The following is a 21871-nucleotide window of genomic DNA, read 5'->3' as shown; positions in this document are numbered from 1 at the left end:
CAGATTATAAGCGGGGAAGGGACAGAGAGAGGGAGACACAGAATCCAAAGCAGGCTCCGGGCTCTGAGCTGTCAGCACAGAGCCCGACGCAGGGCTCGAAGTCACAAACTGTGAGATCATGACCTGTGCCGAAGTCGGAAGCTTAAGACTGAGCCACCGGGGCGCCCCCCACAAATTCTATTTTTAAACAAGTCCATCCATGGTGCTAAATAAACCGGTTGGCCCTGGATAAGGCAATACTTTGAGGGGTTGGTAGCATCAGTTTAAATTAATAAAAAGTCCGAGTGACAGACCATTTTAAAATAAATGTAGTTTTATTACTTTCAAACACATGTAATAACAGCACTGGGAACAGAGCTTGGAGAAAGACAGCCTGCATCAGAGAATCAACAAATAAGAACCAGTGGTAATGAGGCTATTCTGGGTGAATGTCCTGCTAAAGACCATCATCCTCAAATTGGCTAACGTTCCCCTGGTGAAATCCATTTACTTAAGAAACACTTTTTCCCTCACTTCATAGACCTTGAGGAAAGTCCCATTAAAAATCACTATACAGGGCACCTGGGTGGCTCAGTCGGTCGGGCGTCTGACTTCAACTCAGGTCATGATCTTGCTGTTCGTGAATTCGAGCTCCGTGTTGCGCTCGGTGCTGACCGCTCGGAGCCTGGAGCCTGCTTTGGATTCTGTGTCTCCCTCTCTCTCTCTGTCTCTTCCCCGCTTATACTCTCTCTCTCTCTCTCTCTCTCTCAGAAATAAAAATAAACATTAAACATTTTTTTTAAAAAATCACCACACATTTTAGGCGCCTGGGTGGCTCAGTCGGTTAGGCGTCCAACTCTCGACTTTGGCTCAGGTCATGATCTCGTGGCTTGTGGGTTCAAGGCCCCGGCAGGGCTCTGCGCTGACTGTGCGGAGCCTGCCTGGGATTCCGTCTCTCCTCTCTCTGCCCCTCCCCTGCTCACTTGCGTACGTGTGCGTGTGTGCGCTCGCTCTCAAAATAAATAAATACACTTTCAAATATCACTACACGTGGCTTCTGGATAACCCAGCTTTTCCAAATGCCCGCGGATGGCGGCTGGTCTGGCCATAACAAATAGTAATCCCGAGTAGCAAACACCATGTGGCCCCCACAGGGATCAACTTGACCCAGTTTGCCTGAGAACGTCCCCTGTTGGGCACGGGAGGTTCTGAGTCGTCAGTCTCAGGCAGAGCAAGACGGTTGGTCACCCGCTGTCAGCTATGCCTCTAACAGCCACCAAATCTGGAAGAGAGGCGCGGTTGTAGGGAGCTTCCGTCGGAGGGCCAGAGGCGGGCTGGGAGCGTTGCCGCTCACCGAGTCTGCTGGTGTCTCTGCCCGCACTTTTGACCTTTTCTCACCATTTCCTCCCCGAGACATTTCGATCACATCTCTCTTCCCTCACCTCCAACTCCTACGGTCGTAGCACGACTTCAGAAGGTAGGACTGAAACAACAGAGGTGGGTCGTGATAATCATAGCATTTCTATGGTGCTTCCCACGTGCCAGGCACTGCGCTCGGCACCCTTGTGTGCGTTAACTGAGTTATCCTCACATTAGCCTTTGGAGCGGGACGTTCCCATTGCCCTCCTTTTACTGATGGGGTTAAGTAACTAACCCAAAGCCACAGCACTAGGGGGTTGGGATCCAAAACTCAGGTAGTCTGTGCCCTTCTACCCTCTACACTGCCCTGCCCAGCAAACGCCTGGCTTCTCTCCTTCATGGGACCAAAGCTCTCCTTCCTTCTTTCTGCTTTTGACGGAAATCCTGATGTACACTTGCTTTTCTCTCCAGTCCAGCAGACCCAGAACGGGTGTTGTGTCCAGCTTTTCCCTGGCTTGTGCTGCTAAATCCTGTCCTTTCCTTGGGCTCTCCCCGGGGCCGAGCCAGCTAACATAGCATTGCATTTCCTGCCTTTCCTACCCGGCTTCTCTGCTCTCAGAGCCACTCAAGGCTATAAAGTGACATCCCCTGGGAGAAAGGGGATGACCATCTGAGTCATCCATTCAGTCTCCTAGCCCTCCATTCAATCTCCTCTACACACACAGCTCCTGTAGTAAAGCCGTTGCCTGTGTATCCCCTATGGAGCTTTGGAGCCCACGTAAGAAGAGGCCCTCTCAGCCCTGTTCTGGAAGTCCAGCCTGGGTCCTAGGTTGCAACCTTGGGCGAGTCACTGCCCTTCACCTTTTTCTTTCATTTATAAAATGAAGGGGTCGGACAGAACGGCCTCAAAAGCTCCTTCTAGCCCTAGCAGGCTATGAGATCCCATGACAAGGATATTGGACGGGGAGGGAGTCTGAAAGGAGGAGGAATACCGTAACGCCGCCACCACGATGGCTGGGAATTTCCAGTTGCTTCCCTGACGGTTCCCAAACAGACCAAAGCGAAAGTGCGTCAAAAGGAGCCCCAGGGTATAATTGTTGTCCTTAGGACAGCAGTGCAGCAGTGAACTCTTCATTTGACTCCTCCAGGCATCTCTGGGGCGGCAGGGGTGCGGGTGGGTGGGCTGAGATGTTGTCGGAGTGGCCCTTCGTTTCTGATACTGGAGAGTTCGGGGTGAAATTCCTATGATTAAACCTGAAAGAAAACATCTCCCCCCCAGAGCACCACATAACCCCAGTGGGGCTTCTGAGCAAAAGAAATGGAATTCAGGGTCTGTTGCTGCAAATAATATTTGACAGAAGCACCCAGAATTGAAATGAGACGCGCTCTAAGCACAGGGCTGTATCAGTGAGGGGAGAGCTACATGTGGAGAAGTGCCCGGGGCCGCAGGGCAGGTAAGAGCCAAGGAATACAAAGCGGCTGAGAACACCAGCGTGGGCGAGCCGGTCTTCGCTCTCTCTGAGACCCTTCGGGGCTAGAGAGCGAGCCCGAGTCCTGACCTAGTTGTCCCCTCGTGCATTGCTGTGAGCTTTTATTAAGTATTTATGTAGCACTTTTATATCTGACCGAGTGCTTTACAGTCACTTTTATTTGGCTTAGTAAAGTTTTCCTGGAATGCCATCCACTTTACGGTCGGGAGAGTCACCTCGTGTTTGCTCGGCACCTCAACGCGCTCGGCCTCACACAACGGGCCGCTTGTTCCGGTGGGAGAGCAGGTGCAAAGAGTCAAGGAGCTGAGGGCACCTGCAGCCGCGGGGGCGGTTGGAGTGGGGCGTGCCTTACACCTCAGTTCACCTTTCCTTTCCTCCGTGGTTGTTTGGTTTTATTTTATCGCCGGCAAGCGGGGAGCGGCAGTGCCTGGCTCGGGGTGGCCGAGCACAGCTGTTCCGCTGGCCGGACGCGGGCAGACGGCAGGCTCCTTCCCCTGTGCCAAGTGGCCGAGCGGCTGGCTCTGTTCTGGCTGCCGTGCCCGTGCCCGCCGTCGCCACCGTCCTCCAGCAGGCACACCTGCAGGCCGTGGTCCCTCCTGCTACCTCGTGGCTCGGACTGCAGCCCGGATTCCAGGGCTCTGGGAATGCTTGGAGGGGAAGAAGACTGCAGAAGCAGCCATTCCACTCTGCAGACGAGACTTTCCAGTGTTCTTGGGCAAGTCTGACACCGAGTCACCTTATTCTTGTGGGCTCCCTCTCCCTCCCGGCAGCCCCAGCAGCACCCCGTGCCTGTGCCCCGCAGGTCATGTTGCGGGATGGTGATGTTGTAGCTGGGCAGGAAGAAGTACACCTGTACATCCGCTGTCACAGGTTGGCTGGGGGCTCCAACACGGTCGCTCGTTGAAGACTTCGTTTCGTGAGGACCGGGTTTGCCAAAGCCAGAGGCAGGATTGGGTCCACCAAGCCCAGATTGGAAACAGTGGGCCAGAACACTGGAAAATTCGGGAAGTCCAACCACCAGGGGTCTGTGGCTGAGCACGGGGCTATGTCGGTGCTTAGTAGGGGAGTGTTGAGTGGATAGTTACTGATTCTGTTTCTGATGGAACACAGGAAATCCTTTCTCTGACCCCCAAAACTGGGAACCTAGGAACTTCACCACCAGATTTGAAACTTGCTTCTTTCTTCTTCTTCTTCTTCTTCTTTTTTTTTTTTTTTTTTAAGTAATCGCTATGCCCAATATGGGGCTCAAGCTCATGACCCTGAGATAAAGAGTCTCATGCTTTACTGACTGAGCCAGCCAGATGCCCCTGAAACTCTTTCAAAGTTACTGCCTTGGATATAGCAAGTTGAACAGGTGTATCAGAAGATGTGTTTTTCTAGCAGTAGAATCGCACAGACTCAGAAGCGGGCTGAAGTTTACACTGTTAGAAGAGGGTTTGTGATGTGCATTGATGTGGCCAGCAGGTGTGTATGATGGATGGGCCCGTGTGGGTGCCCACTGATTGGCCCGAGGGGGTGGGACAGAGGCTGGAAGGGGTGGCACTTGGGCTCTGGGGACCCAGCTGTCTGGCTGGCCCAGGCGAGAAGTGACCCCACCACCTGAATAATGATACTGGGGCACAGGGAAGGAGCCCTGCCTTTCTCCACGTCGGCATTGGTTTCCAAAGTGGTGCCACCTGGTGGATGGGACACGGCAGCCGGTTTTCGTGGCAGGGCCCAGACATAAGTCCAGTGTAAGGTTCTCAGTCAATGACTGCAGATTTGGGGCAGGGGGAGGCCCCGGAGGGGACCAAGCTGACAAGAGCTGGGGAGAGTAGGTTAGAGTCTCCCCACCATACAAGCTGAGCTTTGGGTGAGGCCTTCGGTGTCAGTTGAGTTCAACAGACATTTACTGACTGCCTACTGTATGCCCGGCACTGGGTAAAGCAGAGGGCCGAGCCACAGATGAATCCAAACAAGGAAACCAGGACGGAGTTTAGGTTTGCACGGCCCGGGGACATCCATCTAGCTGGCAAGAGGAAGTCCTGCCTGAACGTCTGGGGTTCACTCCAGACACCAGCAAGGCTGGCTTTGAGGAGCAAGACTAATTCCAGAGCCAGTCAGCTGAGCGATAACCTTCCTGCGTCTGTTACCACTGGCTCAGGGGCTGGTAGGCCTAGCGTGCTCAGTGAGGATTCTGAGGCCTGGACCCGACTGCGGCTAAGACAAGAGGAGCTGACAGCGAAACGGTGGCAGGAACGTCGAGCTTTCCTTTCAAGTACTTCGGCAGTACCTATTCACAGGGAAACAGTGTGTCTTTCCCTCATGATCTCTGGTGGCTCATTAAATAAGGTTCGGCGGGACGTCCAAAGCAACATTCAGGAGGCTCTCCGCTGTGTGACTCCATATGCTTGAAAGGCAACACAAGGGAAAAAAGAAGTCCCCGTTTTCCCTCACTCAGACTCGCCTGCCTCTCAAACTGGTCAGTGAAGTGTGACTGTAGGTCGACTTCGAGGGTCCTTTTCTTCATTTTGCAGATCACCGCATTAAAGAATGGATGTTTGTTGCGGGCCCTGCGGGGACCTGAGGCAGACAATGCAGTGTTCTGAAGAGAGAGATTTGAAGAGCGTGTGGGTGTTTTCAAGAGCCGTCTAATTCATTACTTGTGACACTTCTGCAAAGTGGGAGCAGATGATTTTTGTATCACAGAGAGGAGAGATGTGAAATGTGGGGGGACGAGTGAGCGGAACGGGCTTCTGACATCCCAAGTTGGTCACTGGTGAAACCTGGCTGTCTGCCCCGGGGCCTCAGTAAAATGATTTGCTCTTCAATGGATGACAGTTGATTTTGAACCATTTGAAGTCCTGTCTGGGAAGTCTCCCTCCTCCCCCCGGAGTCCCCTTCCCCCGGAAGTTTTGTGTGAGGGCATCTCTGCTGAAGGGTCCCCTTTAGCCAGGGCCACACGCTCTGCCCCAGCCACACACACATCACTGCGCAATCATAACACGAAAGAAAGCTCTAGTGCTTTCGGCCTTGCCCATTCTTCCCTCATCCTAAACCGCTGGTACCCCTGCATGGACTCATGCTTTAGCGGGGGCATACTTAACACAATGGAGACTCTTCCATTATCCTAAGTCTCTGCAGCGCAGGCCTGGGTGGATCTGAAGCTTTGCCCTGACTATTCATTGCAAGGTTTATTCATCCTGTCTCAGGAAGTCCTCCACAAATAACATTTATTGAACACCTCCTGCACATCGGGCGCTGCGTTCAGTGCTTTCACGTGATAACAACCCTCATCCAGACATGCTGGCCGCCGTTGGAAGCACATTGCCTATGTTATCCTAATTTACTGGCATTCGGGATATCAGGTAGTCCTCTAGACAATGCAGGTGGCATCATCCCCATTTTACGGATGAGGAAACTCGAAGCCCCGCAGGGTTTCATCATTTGTCAAAAGGCACACGGTAAGTGGTGGAACCAGCTTTTGAACCTATGTCTTGACCACGAAGCCGGTGCTCTTTCCGCCGCGTGTCCCAACCCTTGTGAAGCGCATTTTGTACTCGCAGTCTTTGTAAGCTCTCAGATGTCGTTGAGGTATGTGACCCGTGGTCTGACTCCTTCTGCTCGGCTCTTCTATTTGGGGGAGAGTTACAGCCCCATTTAAGTCCCACCAGCACCGATGCCAATAATAGCTTGAACGGCTACTGCTTGGTCCCTCTGGGCCCTAGTTTGCCCATGTGTAAGAGGAGGGCGTGGGACTAAATGATTTCAAGGGCTCTTTCCAACTCTGATATTCATTCCCATGAGTTAAAATCTAACTTAAAAAAAGAACTAACTTAAAAACAGGTAAAGATCATTTCCTTTTGGCCCAATTCCAGTGGGACAAGAAAACATCTGGTTTTCTGGGCTAGCTCTCTGGTCTAGAGGGACTTGATAAATGAGTTTGGGGTGATTGAATAATAAATCCCCACTGCACACAGTGTTCTGTTACATCCCTACCCCCCAGTTACTGAGCTTCTGAGTTATATATCGCTTTCTGGTTTTGTAAGAGTTAAACTGGGCCCAGGTCCTCTCCTCCTTGATATGTCCTCCTTCAAGGACACCCCCCAGAGAACCCTTCAGCGGTGCCCCCGGTCCTGGCCTCGCATCCTGACTGGTCAGGTGGTTGGGCTCACGGCCCAGAAGGCAGTTGTCACCGGTGTCCCCGCACACCAGGCCCTGCCTATCCTGGAGTCTTTCTCACAAGAATCACTTTGGCCTCCTTTCTTACTTTTCTCTCTCCTCACCTCGAGGTTCGTCTGCAGAGTTTGCTTCTTTAGACAAACGTTCAGGTGATCCCATCTCCCCCATTTTCTCTCTACCTTCCCTTCTCTGCAGGGGGGCTGCTCCCCACAGCCAGACTCTTCTCCCTGTGGCGGGTGATTCTCAACTTCTCACGCTTTCCTCACCATCTGGAAAATATTCTGCACTTCTATAGGTTTAAATGACTTCTTGATTATATTCCAAGACCAATCTTGTAGTCCCTCCTCACAGGGAGGTTTGAAACTAGGTTAAAAAAACAAAACAAAACAGATTCCAATACAGTTATTCCCTTCTATAGCTAATGCCCACTCAATGAGATATAGATTGTTCACATCTCTCTGGTTTCTTCTCTAGCTTTTGCTTCCTTTCTCTTGAAATGTATTTGTAATTAATCGCTGAAAGGCTATTGTTTGAGGACAGAGGTACTTCGTGGAGTATGGCGGATACATGTTTCTGGCACTCTCCTGCTTGAAATTTGCTCTCCAGTGGTACTGCTGTGCCGACAAATATAGAAAATATTTTCCTTTAAATACGTGCATAAATAAATAAGAAGCAAACTGTTGCTAGCTCTATTAAATGCATTTACAAAACTCAGCTATTCTTACCTTTGCTTTATTTTTCTGTTCATTTATGTGAATTAAGACTGCGTGTTGGATAGAAAGAAGAACATTTTCTTAGGCCTCTTAATACGATGCTCTAGTTTGTTTTCAAAGCTGTTTATACTCTTTCAATTATCCCATTATTCCACAGTGATTATTGTGGCTGGAGTACTTTGCAGAGAAACGAGCTTATAAATCAGGGGCTGCATGCAATACCGCAATCTTTCCATAAGATGGCGCTCTGAGAATGTGAGCTCCATAACTTACTCGTAGATCTCTATATAATCTGGCAGCAAATTAAGCTTTTGTAAAATCACATATTTTGGGCGGGGGAGAGAGTCAGTCCTTCTAAGACTTGCTCTGAAACACTTGCCACCATTCTAATGCCTAGGGGAAGAAGGAAAGTGAATTTTCTAGCAGCCTCCCTGTCTTATATCAGTGCTAGCCATGTTTGAAATCAGCAATGTGCATTTCAGGAACCTTTCAAAGAATGGAATTTCTTCTAAAGGGGGGATTGTGATACTAACAACTTGTGCTTATTAGAAAAGCCCCTCTCTGGGTCTCAGTGTCTTCACCTACCAGTGAGTGGATCGGACAAGACGATCTGTTAGGAGTGCTTCCATTTGCAGTGTTTTCTACATTTGAATTCATTGATTTCTTTCCACTACACCCTTGCTGCCTCAGCCAGCACAGAAATGGGAAGAAAAGATCGCCCATTTTACGCTTGTTTGACTCTATTCCTCTTCTACAAGTGCTCTCTTTGCTTCAACTGTCCCAAGACAAGCATGCCCAGATGTCCTGTTTTAATTAGGTTCCTTTTCTCTTTATGGCTTTTGCACCCGTCTCCCCCCCTCCTCCCCCATCCCTGACCAATCTGCCCGAACAGAAGCATGTCCCCCTTTTCACTTCACGAATAGGGTTTTCTTGGCATTATGGCATTCACTTTTGTGCTAAGCAGATACCCAAAGTGGAGGAGAGAAGGCAAAGGCACCACGTGTAACGCTTAAAGGTGACGCTTCTCAGATCGCATGGAGCAGGTCCAGTTAAGAAAACTTTAGATTCCGGGGATAGGAACCTCCTCTCCCTGTTCGTTTTTTCTTCTCTGCTGGCCGGTACTCACTGCCAGAGCCACGTCAAAGCTTAGGAAGGAAGCAGTATTCCTGAGAGAGGACAATTAATCTAATTACAGATGAGTGTCACTAAGTAGCTAACTCATCGTTAAAATCCTCCATGGCCCGCAGCGTCCCCGTTCCCGACACTCTGGGCCGCCTGTGGGTGAGGATCCGCGCTTCAATGGCTTGTCCTCATTCAGAGCCTCTCAGGAACCACGTATGCCCGTGGCACAGAGGGAGAGGACGGAAATGAAGTGCTGCATTAATTAACTAATTAATTAATGCCAAACTATGGAGACACCCGTAACCGAGTCCCTCTGGGCTTGAAGCCCAGAGCATGCGTGTTACATAAAATTCCCCGGGGCACATCATGTATGTCACCTTTCTGTAGCCAAGGTGCCGAAGGCAGGGAGTCATTGAACACAACATTCTCTTGCATTCGTTTTCCTGTTTTCCTCAGAGGTTTCAAATCACCTTTGGTGCTTGTCTCGTGGTATGGTGCTGGTGGATTTTTTGCTTCTCTGACCTCAACACCGTATCTCCCAAGGACGCGTATATTTCGCCGAATAGCGACACTGTTGGGTCTGTGTTTAGGAGAAGAAACTCCATACACAGGGCTTCTCCCCGAGGGTTTTCGAGGGCAAGCTCGGGGGTCGGCGGAGTAGCTGAGGAGAACTGCCGTCACGTGCCCCGTGGTGAGCCTTGAGGAGCCCGGCGGGTAGCTCGTGAATTGTGTCATACAGTGGAGCTGTGTGACGAGGAAATGGCACATGTCTAGTCAGCGTGGACCATTTCTAAGGGAGCAGTAGTGGCACAGTGGTTAGGAACAGAGGCAGTTGGGGCACGTGGGCGGCTCAGTCGGTTAAGTGTCTGACTCTTGATTTTGGCTCAGGTCATGATCTCACCGTTCACGGGATCGTGTCCCACGCCGGGCTCTGCACTGACAGCGTGGGGCCTGCTTGGGATTCCGTCTCTCTGCCCCTCCCCCTGCTCGTGCTCGTGCGCATTCTCTCTCTCTCTCTCTCTCTCTCTCTCTCAAAATAAATAAACTTAAAAAAAAAAAAAGAGCAGAGGTAGCTAGGGCTGCCTTCCAGTGGAGCATGTGACTGTCAGCCTCGGGGTTGTGATTTCAAGCCCCATGTTGGGCGTAGAGATTACGTAAAAAACTAAAATCTTAAAGGTAACAGAGGCAGCTAGAGATAGACTTTCACAAGGTTGCAAACTCCAGCTTTCTTGGGCAGGTGACTTCACTGCTCCGCACCTCAGTTTCCTCATCTGTAAAACAGGGCTGATAATAATAGTGTCTGTCTTGGGGCACCTGGGTGGCTCAGTCGGTTAAGCACGCGACTCCTGGCTTCAGCTTCAGTCACGATCTCACAGTTCATGGGATTGAGCCTCAGGTTGGGCTCTGTGCTGAGAGCACAGAGCCTGCTGGGGATTCTCTCTCTCGCGCTCTCTCTCTCTCTCTCTGCCCCCCCACCCCGCTTACACATGCGTGTGTACACGCTCTCTCTCTCTCTTTCTCTCTCAAAATAAATAAGCATTTTTTAAAAACTCCAAGGAAAATAGTAGTGTCTGTCTCATTGGGTTGTTCAGAGGAGTCAGTGAGATAGTACACGTTTTCTTTTTTCTTAGCGCTGTGAACCGTATCTGGCACAGAAAGCGTTCAGTTCTGACCGCTATTGTTATTGTATGTACCACGAGGTGCTTTGGGTAGTACGAAAGAGGACTAACCAAGCCTCTGCCCTCGAAGACCTCACAGACTTTATGGGCTGGCGAATGGAATGCACATAAGAACGGGAGCACGTAGGACGCTCCTCACGATCCAGTTACACACAAGGGCCGCGGGTCAGGATGAATCGGAGTGGTTCACGGAGGCCCTCGGTTCCTTTCAGGAAAGGCCTTTTAGGCCCCTGCGGGGAAGGTGAGCAAGACCTTGAACAACTTTTCTGCTTCCTTTTGAGAGAAGGTACTCATAATAATGTACATCCATATTCGCAGCCTCACGGATCTACTGTCCTTTTGAAATAAGCCGGTTGGAGTTAGCTCGTTGAAGAGGAGAAAACACACAGGCGGTGTTTAACCTAACAAAGCAGAGTTCGTGACCTGATGATGAGCATCTGAGGTTTGAAGGTGTTCTGGGGTGACATCGTGCATGTTGCATTCTGTAAATATCTGTTCTGACATCAGAAGTCACCTTTAGGCTGGGCTGCTGGTCGTGGCCGACATAACTCTTTACGAAAATTAACTCCTGGGCCGCCTGGGTGGCTCAGTCAGTTAAGTGTCCATCTTCGGCTCAGGTCATAATTTCCCAGTTTGCGGGTTCGAGCCCCGTGTTGGGCTCTATGCTGACAGCCCAGAGCCTGGAGTCTGCTTTGGATTCTGTGTCTCCCTCTCTCTGTTTCCTCCCCCGCTCCTGCTCTGTCTCCCCCTCTCTCTCTCTCTCTCTCTCTCTCTCAAAAATAAACATTAAGAAATTTTAATAAAAAAAGAACATTACTAGATAAAATTTCAATCATTAAAAATTAAATTTCTATAAAGATTTAAAAAGTAAAAGATATGGAAGAACGTAAAAGAAAAAATTCACAGTTCCCCAATATCGCCCCTTGCTCACCAGAGGTAACTGCTATTACCGTTTCTGAAAAATGTTCTGTATTTGAACACGCATAAGGCATAGGCGACTGATGTATACGCATGACCATTTTTACCCCAAATGGGATCACCCTGCACGTTCGTGACCACTGCTTGTACCTGTGACAGCGTATCTTGGATTTGGTTCCCTGTCACCGCCTATAGATCGACTATGTTCTTTTAACGTCTGCATAATATTCCATTACAACACTCATTGCCTTTAAGATTCCATTCCATAATTTGTCTGGCTAAGGGGAACAGGGGAGAGAGGACAAGGACCCCGAGGTTTAAAACAATCCCACGAAATTTTAGCCGCTATGAGAATACGTCGGATCGGTACTTTTGGTTACTGCTTTGCAGAATACGTAAAATAAAGGCAAGTTTTAGGTCTAAGCCACAGGCCAGCTCTTCCTAACACTTCTGTAACCAGAAACCACGCTTAATTTACTAAAGTCCTCTGAGGATTTAAATAGCACATGGATAGAGCGGAACAGTGGATGCTATTTCGACTTTCAAAAAGTTTGGCAAGCTTTTCAACCCAAAGCTGTTTTTACGAAATTGAGTCACCAAGGGATTGGAGAGCAGTGTTTTGTCCTGGCTCCTGATCCGTGGCTTGGAGATAAGAAACAAAGAAACAAACAAACAAAAATAGAGTGAAAGGGACGCTTTTCTGAATGGCAGAAAAGAATACTGGAGGGCTACAAGGGATCAGCTCCGGGACTAATTCGATTTCATATTTATAGATGATTTGGAAGAGGAAGTGTAGGACAAAATTGCTACGTTGGCAGATGTCTTTACGCTATTCCAATGAGGATCGTAAACTTCAGGAAGACCTTTGTTTTGTAGGAGCAGGCATGAAAGTGGCCGGCAAGCTTCGATATGAATAAACCCACAGAAATGTCTCTGGGGATGCATTCCTGAAGTTCATTTCCGAAGATTTATAATAGCCCTACCTCTTTATCTGTGAATAGGGTCTCTGCTTCAGGTGTCAGTAGGTGCAAAGAAAGGGACAGTGAAGTTGCTGGTATCATCAGGAGGGAGATGGTATTTAAACAGCATTATGTGGACGTAAAAGAGGAGACTAGGAAGCTGATCGCCACAAGATATATAAATAAAGAATGCTGCTTTGCGTTTCTCTAGCATAGCCCCAAAGGCAGTTGGTATTCGATGGCCAGTGAGTTGTCTGTTCACTAACGTTCAAAGTGAAATAAGCCGAGTAGGTTAGGCTATCATTTCAGAAGAAATGCAGTCAAATGTTCTCTTCAACTTGACCACAAAATATTTTCCTGGCGGGCTCGGGTGGTAGAGCGCACGACTCTTGATCTTGGGGTTGTGAGTTCGAGCCCCACGTTTGGCGTAGAGGTTACTTAAAAAAAAGTATCTTCCGGGGCGCCTGGGTGGCGCAGTCGGTTACGCGTCCGACTTCAGCCAGGTCACGATCTCGCGGTCCGTGAGTTCGAGCCCCGCGTCAGGCTCTGGGCTGATGGCTCGGAGCCTGGAGCCTGTTTCCGATTCTGTGTCTCCCTCTCTCTCTGCCCCTCCCCCGTTCATGCTCTGTCTCTCTCTGTCCCAAAAATAAATAATAAAAAACGTTGAAAAAAAAAAAAATTAAAAAAAAAAAAAAAGTATCTTCCTTTTCAGAGGGCAACTTTTCATTATGAAAGTCAGAACTAGATGTCCTGACCTCCTCTGCCCCCACACATGTTTTTCAAAGCGTGTCTTTCATACTGGCAGATACATTGTATCATGGAAGGGAACACCTAACAGAACCAGATCAGTGTCTTCAGAAGTTGTGGAATTTTCGGTAATAAATGATAAAGATGTCTGCCCCACCCACCTCGCGGTGTGGTTGAGAAACTCAAGCCAGCTGGATGATAAGAAACTGCCTTGTAAAGTGCTGTACAGTAACACGGTAATATTACTTATTGGATGTTGTAATTTGGGATTAGAAATAGGAGGTGATTAAAGTCTAGGAAATTATCCTTTGTAGGTATTCGTGCAAATGTGCAAAGACTGGTATACAAGGATCTTCTTTGCATTGTTGTTTATATTAGCACATTATTAGAAGTAACTCAATTGTTCATCACGGATTGGATAAGTAAATTATGACATAGCCACACAGAAGAATGACAACTAGACATGTGTGTTGTGACATGGAACTATGTCCACGATATACATTAAGTGATAAAAAGCTGCAACTCAGCATGACGAGTATGCTTCCGATTTGGGTTAAAATTATGTATTACTAAAAGTGTGTAGAAACCCCTAGAAGAATACAGATGAAACTGTTAGCCATGCTTCTCTCTGGAAGGATAGGATGGTGGGGAACTTTTACTTTATGCTTTGTTTATTCCTGTACTGTTTGAATCGTTTACGATGCACATTATTCTTTTTGTAATTTAAAATGTGATGAAGGGGCACCTGGGTGGCTTAGTCGGTTAAGTGCCCAACTTCGGCTCAGGTCAGGGTCTCACTGTTTGTGAGTTTGAGCCCCGTGTCGGGCTCTGTACTGACAGCACAGAGCCTGGAGCCTGGAGCCCGCTTCGGATTCTGTGTCTCCCTCTCTCTCTGCCCCTCCCCTGCTTGTGCTGTCTCTCTCAAAAATAAATAAACATCAAAAAAACCCAGCATACAATAAAACGGGATTAAGGGGCATGTGGGTGGCTCAGTTGGTTAAGTGTCCAACTTCAGCTCAGGTCATGATCTCATGGTTCATGAGTTTGAGCCCCACATCGGGCTCTGTGCTGACAGCACAGAGCCTGGAGCCTGGAGCCCGGAGCCCACTTCGGATTCTGTGTCTCCCTCTCTCTCTGCCCCTTCCCCACTCGCGCTTTGTCTCTCTTCCTCTCTCAAAAATAAATCAACATTAAAAAAATTCAATAAAATGAAATGTGAATAAAAGAAACATGAATTTGCCCTCACCCTGACTATTCTGTTATAATTGGGCGGGGAGGGGGGGAGCGTAGAAGGTGAGGGGCGAATTTATGTTGCGCGTGACTTGGGAATGCCTCCTGAAAAGAAACCCGGGGTCCAAAGCCCGCAGGAAATGGTGAGAGGAGGAAGTGGAGGAGACCGAAGAGGTAAAGAACAGGCGAGCGCCTTTCTTTTTCCACTAAGTGGAAAGCACACTCAGAGTTAAGGTCCCTTCTGCGTGCCCCCCTAACCGAGGCCCAGGACCTCCCTTAACGTGGCTGTCATCTCTCTGAGCTGCCTTTGGCCCTTGCTCTTCTGGACACCACACTAGATCCAGAATACAATAAGGGCGGAGACTTTGTCGTGGTCATTGTTGTATCCCTAACTCCTAGCAAAAAAAAGAATGTTGAATCAATGTTTGTTGGCTGCTGAGTGAATGTTCTCCATTGCAAATAGACTGTATCTTGAGCGGTTTACTTTTGCACCACGGGGTCATCCCATGGTTTAAAAGGCTGAACAGAGCTTGTGGTCAGCTTGACCACTGGTGCCACGTATAGTTAGCTTTTATTTGGCTCGGGACTCTCCTGTGACAAAGCTTTTCTCTACTTTCCCCTTTCCAGATACAGCCAGAAGGCAGCGAGGAATGGCATGAAAAATCAGTTCAACCTCCACGAGCTGAAAATGAAGGGCCCCGAGCCAGTGGTCAGTCAAATCATTGACAAACTGAAGCACATTAACCAGGTAAGTGATACATTGGACAAAAATGGAAATGGGAAAAAATGAGGGAGGGACAGTGTCTGCTGTTCCAACTGTGTTGCTGCATTTTCGTCAAAGATTCTTTCTGTTAACAAGGACTTCTGACCCTTGTTTCTCACCCCGTTTTTATTTTGTTTCATTTCATTTTATTAAGTTTACTTATTTAGTTTTAGTAAGCTCTGTGCCCAGTGCGGGGCTCGAACCCATGACCCTGAGACCAAGGGTCGCACGCTCTTCTGACTGAGCCAGCCAGGCGCCCCTCCGCTCCACTTTTAAATTATGAAGGTAATTTTGTAATATTAGAGAAAGCTCGGAAAATGGAGGGGAAAATATTTCTCACAATCCCACTACTCTATCCTGTTTTCATTTTTACCTGTTCTTTTCTAATATTTGTTCAGAAAACCACAGTCACACAGACTTTTTACATAATCGGAGCTGCACAAGTGATTTATAGTTCTTAAAATTAGCACTATATTGGAAGCACTTTTTCTTGTTGTGACAAATCTTCATATTAATCATTTTTTGTGGCTGCTTAAGATTTCTTTAAGTATTCATCATATTTAATTAGCTTGCTTTTGCTGGACATTGAGATGGCTTCAAATTTTTTTACCATCATAAATAAAGCTACCTCTTCACGCATGGTGCTTTCTTCCTATCTTAGATCATTTTCTTAAAATATTGGAATTACCAGGTTAGAGGATGTGAGCATTGTAGTACATGTTTCCAAATTGCTTTCCAATGGGGAGATATCAGCTTTCACCGCCACTAGGAAGATACTAGAAGACCAGCTTCACCGCACCCTTGCCAACTTCTGACTCACTGCCATGCACAGAGACACCCACAGATTCCCTTGACCTGTACACAGAGTTTTTCCTCTCATGAGGCGTTTAGCAACTAAGACACAAATAGAAGTTAGTCGTGCCACCTGCTTGTGATTGCTTTGTGGCCACAATAAAAAAAAATATGCCACCCAAAGTGCCACCGTTTACCAGAGTGACAGTGTTCCTGCTCCGTGATCCATGGGTGGGAGGGCCCTGGCACCCACTGACTTCTATTTGTAGCTTAGGAAGAACTTTCATGCGACTAAAATCCTATGCAAGAACAGAGGTTTCTGTATGAAGACATTGGCATGGTTTTGTTTTTTAATATGAAGGTTAGCAATGACATTTTTGTGGTTCTTAGAAAATGTTAGGAAGGGCTTTCTAACAGTGGTATATTTCACTGCAAATGGCTTTGTGAAAATATTTACAACACACTTGGGTGGGACTCCTCCAGTGCCCAGTAATGTGCTCTGTACCCAGTGAGCACTTAATAAATAGTCGTCAGCGCTGCTAAGCATGTGACGATGACAGTACTGGCCTAAAAGATCCTTCTTTCTGTGACATCACAACCTCGCTACGTTCTACGAAGCCTGGTGAAAGATAGTAGGATTCTTTCCAAACGCATCTCTGAGGGGGTCAGAGCACAATGTAGACCACTTCCGGCTGGACACCGAGGGCATGATGTGCTTTACCTGGGGACAATAGCAGTACTTGTCCTCTGAATGATTTCCAAATGATCTCTGACCAGCTGTATCTGGGTGGCTCCACTCAACTGGTGAGGTCCCAACACTGGTGACGCCAAACTCTCAGGCGCCGTCACTGTGCCCCTAATCCTAAAAGAATACTATCAATAGATCTCTTCGGTCAACGAACCTTAAGGGACACCTGCTATGTGCTCAGCCAAGTGCCAGGGGCTTTGGGATTCACAAGAAGTCTAGTCCTCTGTATTCACAGCTTCCTTGGTGGGGAAGCCCAAGCACGGAAAGTGCTTAAAGGTAAGAGGCAGCCTGTGATGAGGAGCCAGAAGAGGGTTTTTATGCGTCGGTTCTGGCTGGTTTGCGTAGGCCTGAGGTGGGCCAGGCTAGGGGAAGAAGGAACGCACAGGGGGCAAGTGCCAAGAGCTGCCATAAACAATGAGTGCGTAGAGACAAGAGAGGGAGCAGCAGTCCCAGGAAAGATCAAGGGCCCGAGCCTGGACCTCCACCGTGGTTAAAGGGAATGCTGTGTCAGACATGGGCTCCTATGTGATCCAATGGTCACTGAAAATACTTACAGCCTTTCGGCAAAGACTTTGCACGTTTGATATTAATCCTATGGGAGACCCTGTGGGGTAGTGGGAAGAGCATGGGCTTTGGATCCAGATGGATCTGAATTTGGCTGTGGATCTTACTAGGTGTGTAACCTGGGGCAAGTCATTCCACCTGAGCTTTAGTTTTCTCATCCGTACTATAGAAAGATATCAAAACCTCTCTTAGAAGGTTATCGTGAGGATTCGAAATTTTATCTGTCCCCCCCGTTGTAGAAAACTTGACTAAATGACACGTGTAACGTATTTTATATATTCTATATATTTTTCATATATACACGAATGTATATAATTGCATGTGCATGACAGATAATACGTGGCAGTTAAGACTATTATAATTCAGGGGGCGCCTGGGTGGCGCAGTCGGTTAAGCGTCCGACTTCAGCCAGGTCACGATCTCGCGGTCCGTGAGTTCGAGCCCCGCGTCGGGCTCTGGGCCGATGGCTCGGAGCCTGGAGCCTGTTTCCGATTCTGTGTCTCCCTCTCTCTCGGGCCCTCCCCCGTTCATGCTCTGTCTCTCTCTGTCCCAAAAATAAATAAAAAATGTTAAAAAAAAAAAAAAAAAAAGACTATTATAATTCAGGATTTCCTCTGTAGGCAGGACTTGAGTTTGAAGGGGTGTGGTATTCCAGTACTTTTTGCCCGTCTAATCTGCTCCCCCAATTTGTGTGGTTGTCGATCCCTTTGGTGTGTCTCTTCCTCCTCCGTACTGTTTCCTTCCGTGCCTTTCCTCTGACTTCCAGCCCACAAGAGCTGAAACCACTTCATAGGTAGGGAGGTGTATATCGTGAGAGTCGAAAAGTCACCTTTACAGTTTCTTTCTCCCACCTCTGCAGTAAATGCGTATGTGAACATTTTTGGTTCCCTTACAAATACCGTTGAGCAACCAATTAATTCTCATTGATAGACCAGTTTTACCTGTTTAAGTAGAGCTGTTAGAATTGGTTGGGCTCCAAACACCCACACTGAGTTCTTCTTCTCATCTGTCTTGCTTTACATGGCAAAACACATTTGTTTTCAGACCTTCGATAAAATTTGTATTTTGGCTGTGATTCAATCTGAAAGTGAGACATTTTAGGAAAGTCGAGGAAGAATGTTAGGATGGCAGTAATGACGGCGAAGAAGATGATGATGATGTGTCATATCTGTATAGCGTTTAGGCATTTTTCAAAGTGATTTCTTGTTCTAAACGTCTAACTGGTTACATTGGGAAAAGCGTTCAACCTGGAACAGTATAAGATATAGTACCGTCACAGAATCATTCTTTTCAAGAACTCATTGTGACCTTTGGACATTGCCTCGTCCTTACTGACCCTGCCGGGTAAATGATAAATAATCTTTGTCCCTTTTTGTGGCTAGGGAAACTGAGGCAGCAAGCCAGTGAAGGCTGTGTGGGCATGCTGCCAAAACGTCCAGCGAGTTCAGTTGAAAACGCGATCCATCATCCAGATGTTGCTTCCCATACACTGCCAAACATCTGGATTCACTGAATGCCTCACTAAACTGACCTAAAGTTTTAGTGATTGGAAGCGGGGAGCGGGGGTGGGGGGTGGGGGATAGAATCAAGTTAACGTGCCCAGGTTCACGTGTAAGTGAGTGGCGAGTCCCGGAGTACAATGTTGTTTTCCTAGGCCCCCCGCTTGGTGCCGTGTCTATGAAACTCCAGTAGGATGCTCCAAAAGACACATCTGTAGATGCAGGGCCACTTACTTCTGTCTATCTAGGTAGGTACGCCCGTGTGTGTCCATCCAGATGGACTGCAGCTCGGCCATTTATGAGCACTTCCCGAAATAACTCTTCACTTTCTCACATGGAAATTCTCAGCTGCCTCCTTTCAGGTTATACTTGCTGTTGATAGCACTGGAAATAATATACTCACTAAGGGAATAAAGTAACATTATTTCCAGATTGACAGTCCCGTGGTGTGACCTTGAGGGGATGGGTTCAGGGTCAGGCCTGGGCCCCTTTCCTGGGAAGGCCTGCAGGTGTGGAATGTCCTCCCCTCCTCCTTCGAAGCCAGAGTTCATGTGTAACATTCCCACGATTGGAAATGAGGACCTTTTTATTTCCTTTTCGGTTTCCAATTTGTGTGAGGATTTATTGCCGTGTGTTCGCAGAGGAACTGGACGCTTTTAAGGCCTCGGCGTCAGTTCTGAAATTTGCTGGGCCCTATTACTTTCAAACAACAACAACAACAACAACAACAAGTTTTATTTTTGTTAGTGTTCTGCTCCAAGGCTCCTGCGTGGAGAGAAGACCCCCCAAACACCAAGAATGATCACAATACCTTCTTACCCCAGCGATATTGTGGGCCATTTGCCCTCTAACCTAGCCTCGTTGGGGACGTTTTCTCTCTCTTTAAGAGTAGCTCTGTAGTTAGTGCGAATTTAGCAGTCCCTAAACCGCTGTCAGTTATTGTTCCCGAGGAGAATCTAGCTGTTTATTGTTTGCCGCCAGTTTCAGTTCAGGTTCAAATGAAATTCCAGAAATTGTTTCCTGCCTGTTGTAAACAGTCGAAGCCAGAGCAGTCAATACCTGCCCATTTGGTGTCTGAGCTTTTCATTCAGAGCTGGATAAAGTCTCATCTGTTCGGGATGGCTGAAATGTCCTGCTGAATGGTGGGGGAGTGGACGACGTGGCCTCTTAAGATTCCTTCCAGCCGTGTGATTCCGTGATTTGTAGCTCAAGGTCAGCCTTTAGCCCAGCACCCTCTTGTGAACAAGTCTTGTGACTTTATTCTCTGCTCTGCCACTCTTTTTAAAACACCCTGTTCCCAGGTCACCCCTTTCTACTTTGTAACCTCTCATCTTTTCAGAGATTGTTCTCTTCCCACCAGTCTTCCAGCCTGGGCAGATGGAACTTCAACTTGCCCTTCCCCCCACCCAATTCCTCTGTCCTACTGCCTTGTTCCCGTTAGGCTATGAAAGCATCAAACTATGAAAACGCGTTTGCGTCCATCACCCCTAAGGTTTCCCTCCTCCGGGGCCAGATAGGCGACCTGTCTTCGGATCACGTTAGCCACGTGACCCCATGCGAAGGGTATCAGTTCCGCCATGTAATTGCACTGCACAGTTCAGTTTGTAAAGCTCTTTCACGTCCATTAGATACACTGATCTTCACGATGGCTCTGAGAAGCAGGCCTTATTGCCTACATTTACCAGATGAAGAAACTCGGGGCCCCGGAAGGGCTAAGTGACCTACATGTAGTGAGTGGTAGGCCTAGACCTACAATCCGGGGCCACTGATTTCAGTCTGTGCGGCCTTTCCTTATACTTCTTTAAGGCCACAGCACACCTTGCTCTGGTTAACGAGTCTAGACAAAGAAGATGTGCAGGAGTACAAGTAACTGAAACTCTTTAATTTGTCTGACAATTTCCGAGTCCCTAATACAGTAATTTCCATGGTTGAAGCTCTGAAATCACCGGCAAAGAAAGGATGAGCGTATTGTTTACCAAACTTCAATTAGGAAGATTCTGCAAGGGGCGCCTGGGTGGTTCAGTCCGTTAAGCATCCGACTCCTGGTTTCTGCTCAAGTCACGAGCTCACGGTTCGTGAGATCGAGCCCCACATCAGGCTCTGTGCTGGCAGCATGGAGCCTGCTTGGGATTCTCTCTCCTCTCTCTCTCTCTCTCTCTCTCTCTCTCTCTCTCTCTGCCCCTCCCCCCGCTTGCTCAGGCCCTCTTTCTCTCTTTCAAAATAAATAAATAAACATTAAAAAATTTTTTAAAGAGGAAGATTCTTTGAAAACCAACCACCATGCTAGATGGTGTGGAAACAGAGACACTTTGTGATGTGGCTTGGAGTTATACACAGCAGACAAACTTTCTATTAGCTGTCTCTAATTTATAAAATGATGTGAAACGGTCAAAAAAATGTAAAAAGTGAATCAGACAGTAGAATTTCTCCATTTCCATCCCCCTTGGCAAGCCCCTGAAAAGTATTTTTAAGGTCCCTGCCAGACCACTCTGTCATGAAAAGACACTAACTTTTGAAATAGAAAGTTAAAACTTTTAATAAGTTAAAGAGTAAAGTTGTTAAGTGTCAGAGAACTACCCAGGACGTTCCTTAGCATGTGATTTAAAAACAAAATCTTTACATGAATCTCAGGCATGGTAGAAAACACGGAGCAACTTTTTTCATAGTCTTCCCACAGTAAAACCAGCGAGAGTCATAAAACACTGACCTCGTCCCATGGTTGCTAGAAAAGCCAACATTGATCTAAAATTTCAAAATAAAAGGAGAGCCCTTTTGAGAGTCAAATTTAAATAAAAGGCCTTTCCAAATGGAATTATGTCCCAGTGTCTGTCACACTTAGCGTGGCAGAACTTTAGTAATGGCCATTTCCACATGGAGTCAGAATGTGTGTGTGTGTGTGTGTGTGTGTGAAAGACAGAGTGTCTACAATGGCATGTTAACAAGAGCCAATGAATGACTTCTGAGTTACAAAAGGACAATGTGAGTTGGTCTTTAAATACCAGACCTAGACTCTGTGGAGCTAAACATCATTTCATGAAATAAAAGGGAATTAGCTGATGCATTCCAAAACACATTTATCATTAAAAAATCTTCTGTCATTTTGCTTAATAGCCTGAAAAATAATTACAATGTCTGGTGGCTTTGGGGA

At 47.6% G+C, this 21871-nt stretch overlaps 1 protein-coding gene across 1 annotated transcript in view; it reads left to right on the top strand.

Annotated features, from left to right (window-relative positions):
• The window catches only part of GPC3 (glypican 3), a 422633-nt gene that overhangs the window by 306453 nt on the left and 94309 nt on the right, over positions 1-21871 (top strand). Inside the window, exon 6 of the mRNA XM_058714569.1 lies at positions 14985-15105. Coding sequence (XP_058570552.1) covers positions 14985-15105 — 121 coding nt within the window. The remainder of the gene's footprint in view (positions 1-14984; positions 15106-21871) is intronic.

The sequence above is a fragment of the Neofelis nebulosa genome, chromosome X, assembly GCF_028018385.1.
Source record: "Neofelis nebulosa isolate mNeoNeb1 chromosome X, mNeoNeb1.pri, whole genome shotgun sequence".
Classification (NCBI taxonomy): Eukaryota; Metazoa; Chordata; class Mammalia; order Carnivora; family Felidae; genus Neofelis; species Neofelis nebulosa.
Note: the sequence above shows the minus strand (reverse complement) of the source record. Positions and strands in the feature narration are given on the sequence as shown.